Source organism: Papio anubis, chromosome 2 (assembly GCF_008728515.1).
Source record: "Papio anubis isolate 15944 chromosome 2, Panubis1.0, whole genome shotgun sequence".
Classification (NCBI taxonomy): Eukaryota; Metazoa; Chordata; class Mammalia; order Primates; family Cercopithecidae; genus Papio; species Papio anubis.
In genome coordinates, this window is record NC_044977.1 from 91,830,677 (window position 1) to 91,835,335 (window position 4,659).

The 4,659-nt window shown below is 45.3% G+C and overlaps 1 protein-coding gene across 1 annotated transcript in view; it reads left to right on the forward strand.

Moving 5' to 3' along the window:
- Nucleotides 1–1,290, forward strand: part of PRKAR2A (protein kinase cAMP-dependent type II regulatory subunit alpha) — a 44,775-nt gene extending 43,485 nt beyond the window's left edge. The window contains exons 9-10 of the mRNA XM_031662927.1: nt 215–356; nt 816–1,290. Coding sequence (XP_031518787.1) covers nt 215–356; nt 816–949 — 276 coding nt within the window. The 3' untranslated portion in view covers nt 950–1,290. The remainder of the gene's footprint in view (nt 1–214; nt 357–815) is intronic.
- Nucleotides 1,291–4,659: the final 3,369 nt, after the last annotated feature.

Genomic DNA, 4,659 nt, shown 5'->3' on the forward strand with positions numbered 1-4,659 from the left:
GATGGAGCCCTAGGTGAAAAGCAAACTCCTCTGATCAAACCAGACCACTGAAATTAGTCTGTGGAGTTTACATGGTACAGTTAGTGAATTTTCTGCAAAGTGAGTGCCTCAATAACTGTGTGGAGTGTGCTGAGAACAGTGCATGTGTGTGCAACTGGACATGCCCAGCTGTGATCCTGGAGTCAGCCTAGGTCATGTTCTTTGCCTGCTGTAGACTAAATCAAACAAGGATGGTGGGAACCAGGAGGTCGAGATTGCCCGCTGCCATAAGGGGCAGTACTTTGGAGAGCTTGCCCTGGTCACCAACAAACCCAGAGCTGCCTCAGCTTATGCAGTTGGAGATGTCAAATGCTTAGGTAAGAAAAGTTCTTTATGCATTAATACTCTTTTTCTAACGTGTAATATTTTTTTCCCATCAGCAAGCCTTGACATATTCTGCCATCTTTTACTACTGTCTAGGCCTAGGCAGTTTATATGACCACCAGGGATGGATGAATGGATACTTTCAGCAAACATTTCTGAGCGTTGATGACAGCCTGTGAGCAAGACAGGCATGCAGGCCCTTTAGCCATATGAAAAGAACTGATGTCCAGGGCTGTGGGAGAATGGGGAGAACAGGTGCTGCTGGACTCTGTAAAGTCTCTAACTTGGATGACACAGTCTTTCTGAATTCATGTAGAAACATCCCTTTTTGCAAGTAGCCAGTGTCCCAAGGTGTAATCTCCTATAACATGAATGGGTATGTTTAGGAAAAGGTTTGCATGAGGGAAATGGCTTGAATTCATTCTCTCCCTCACCTCTTTTTAACAATGCAGTTATGGATGTACAAGCATTCGAGAGGCTTCTGGGGCCCTGCATGGACATCATGAAGAGGAACATCTCACACTATGAGGAACAGCTGGTGAAGATGTTTGGCTCCAGCATGGATCTGGGCAACCTCGGGCAGTAGGTGTGCCATACCCCAGAGCCTTCTTAGTGTGACACCAAAACCTTCCGGTCAGCCACAGAACACATACAGAAAACAAACATGACAGAACTGTTCCTGCTGTTGCCACCACTACTGCCATTGCTGTGGTTATGGGCATTTAGAAAACTTGAAAGTCAGCACTAAAGGATGGGCAGAGGTTCAACCCACACCTCCACTTTGCTTCTGAAAGCCCATTATTAGACCACTTTGTAAAGATTACTCCAACCCAGTTTTTACATCTTTGGTTCAAAACAGCATGTCTCTCCAACAATTTAAGTGCCTGATACAAAGTCCAAAGTATAAACATGCTCCTTTCCTCTCTTGCTGCTACTCTTACTTATGGAAGTTACCACAGGGTCTGCAAAAACCTGTTGTGTAACTGTAGACACTCTCTAATCGTTCTCAAAGGAGGAAATGTAGCCTTCAGTCTCCTCATTTGTCCCTTGAGAAAGTCCACATTTGTTCACAGTCACAGCCTGCGGTTTTACAGTGGGAAATGGTGGTGGATGGTGTGGACATATGTAGCCCAGTGGCATTGTACTTTCTGCTGACAGCTGCACACATTACAGCTGTCTCCAAACCCACAGTGATGCTTAGGGAAAGACCCTGCTCAGGACCCAGCAGGTCAGCACCCCAGAGCAGACTGATAGGTCAGTGGGACCCATGTTAAAGCAGAAAATTTGGGCTTAGCACATTTTACTGTTAGTAGAGGGCCAGGAAAGGTTTTCTGGGTTGGGGATTTTGTGGGTTTTTTATATCTTTTTGTTTAACCTCTGTGCAGTCTGCATGAATGAATTGTTACCCATTTATAAGGAGTCAGGGTCTGGAGGGTTGCTATCACTTTGTCCAACCCAAATACCTTCCTGGGCAACTCCTACCATTTGTTTGCAGTTGCCCCTACTGGCCAATGGCAGTATGCTGGAAAGAGGTTGTACTATAAAGAGAGCTCTTTCCTTCTACTCCAGAGTTGTTGTGTAGCTTTGCCATTGAACCCATCAATTTTTAAACTCTTTAAAGAAGCAGCAGCTATTTTTTTGAAATTAAAGAAAATTCTCAGGCCAGGCTCAATGGCTCATGCCTATAATCATAGTGCTTTGGGAGGCTGAGCTGGGAGGATCGCTCAAGACCAGCCTAGGCAACAAAGTGAGACCCTGTCTCTAGAAAAAAAAAATTTTTTTTTTTTTTTTGGTTGAGATAGAGTTTCGCTCTTGTTGCCTGGGCCGGAGTGCAATGGCGCAGTCTTGGCTTATCGCAACCTCCACCTCCCAGGTTCAAGCAATTCTCCTGCCTCAGCCTCCTGAATAACTGGAATTACAGGCATGCGCCACCATGCTGGGCTAATTTTGTATTTTTAATAGAGATGGGGTTTCTCCATGTTGGTCAGGTTGGTCTCGAACTCCCAACATCAGGTCATCTGCCCACCTCAGCCTCTCAAAGTGTTGGGATTATAGGCGTGAGCCACTGCGCCTGGCAAAAAAAAAAAAAAATTTTTTTTAATTTGTCAGGTGTGGTGGTTTGTGCATGTAGTCCCAGCTACTTAGGAGGCTGAAGTGGGAGGATCACTTGAACCCAGGAGGTCGAGGCTATAGTGAGCTGTGATCATGCCACTGCACTCCAGTCTGGGCAACACAGTGAGACCCTGTCTCTTAAAAAAAAAAGAAAAGAAAAAATTACTCTTTAGGTAATTTCACTTGAACATATTCATATATATGGAAGTTTGTCAGCTAACTCAGGCATTTATCCTAAAGATCAAATCTGTTTTCAAAAATTGGCATCGGCCGGGCACGGTGACCCACTCCTGTAATCCCAGCACTTTGGGAGGCCAAGGCGGGCGGATCACAAGGTCAGGAGTTCAAGACCAGCCTGGCCAACACAGTGAAACCCGTCTCTACTAAAATACAAGTGCTTGAGGCGTTGTGGTGGGTACCTGTAATCCCAGCTACTTGAGAGGCTGAGGCAGGAGAATTGCTTGAGCACTTAGAGGCGGAGGTTGCAGTGAGCAGGGTCAGCACCGTACACCCACCCGAGGCGACAGTGCAAGACTCCATCTCACCAAAAAAAAAAAAAAAAAAAAAAAAAATTGGTATCATTTACAATTTCATAGAATTACTGGGAAGGCCTTTCTTTTTTTTTTTTTTTTTTTTTTTTTTGAACAGTCTGGCTGTCCCAGGCTGGAGTGCAGTGGCTGGATCTCAGCTCACTGCAGCTCCACCTCCCGGGTCCCGCCATTCCTGCCTCAGCCTCCAACCAGCGGGACTACTGGCTTATCTGCTTCCAACTATCTCGCCCAGCTATTTTTGTATTTTTAATGAAAGAGCAGTTCGAGTTAACTTCAGGATGGTCTCGATTTTCTGACCACCAAGTGATCCCACCGTCTCGACCTCCCAAAGTGCTAGATGAAACTATTTCCCACAGCCCGGCGGAAGGCCTTTCTAGATGAGATGTTGGGGTATTTGGGATTCTAATTGTTAACCCCAGAAGAAGGTAATTTAGCTTGTATTTATTTAAAACCCATTTAGCCTTTTAATTATATCAGGTAGAAGTCCAGTGATCATCCTAATAAGGTATATTTCAGAATAAATTTTTTTTCCTTCAGAATAACTTAGAATCAGATGCTCCTAGGGCTCCTAGGAGCAGTGTGAAATTTCGGTAAAGATAAATTTGAATGTTGTAACCAAGTTTATATTAAATCAAGAGGCCATTTCCAATATGATTTTTTGTTTCTTTTTAACTTGTTAAGTCCCTAAGAGATTACATGCTAGGGCTTGAGTCATTTCTGTCGTAGATAATGATGGCCCACACATTCACTTTCGACTGTCCACATGAGCTAGGCTTTCCGCTTTTGCCACGGACAATGTAACCAAGATATTTCCAGAGTAAATAACCCACCACAACCTTGGTAATTCCTCTTTTCTTCTTTTTTTATTTTTATTTATTTATTTTTTTTGAGACGGAGTCTTGCTGTGTCGCCCAGGCTGGAGTGCAGTGGCCGGATCTCAGCTCACTACAAGCTCCGCCTCCCGGGTTTATGCCATTCTCCTGCCTCAGCCTCCCGAGTAGCTGGGACTACAGGCGCCCGCCACTTCTCCCGGCTAGTTTTTTGTATTTTTTAGTAGAGACGGGGTTTCACCGTGTTAGCCAGGATGGTCTCGATCTGCTGACCTCGTGATCCGCCCGTCTCAGCCTCCCAAAGTGCTGGGATTACAGGCTTGAGCCACCGCGCCCGGCCTCCTCTTTTCTTCTTAAGCTCCATGAAGCAAAAGCAGAAGGACTCTTTTCAGACTGCCCTCTGTAGCCTACGTTGCAGCCTTCAGAATTGTGAAGGGTTGTAAAATTAATACTCCAAAACAGGCAGCTAGCACTGGGGAAGCCCATGTGGTGACCCCACATTTTTCTGAGGTTCTTTTCCATGGTGTTACTTTATTATCAAGTAAATTGAGAAAGCAGGTCTTGCCCTTAACAGACAAGAATCACACCAGTGTCTTGCAAAGGTAATGGATACATTGGGATTCAGGAGTGACATAGAGGTCCAGCCCCAGAACTTGTGAGGATTTTGTTTGAACACTGAGCAGATGCCTCCTCCCTGTCATCCATCACACTAGATAGGGCTGGCGGTGAATTCTATGCCAGAGTTTCTCCTGCAGTCTGCTAGGAATGGGCCTTCTCGTCCCGCTCTGGCACACATCCCATTC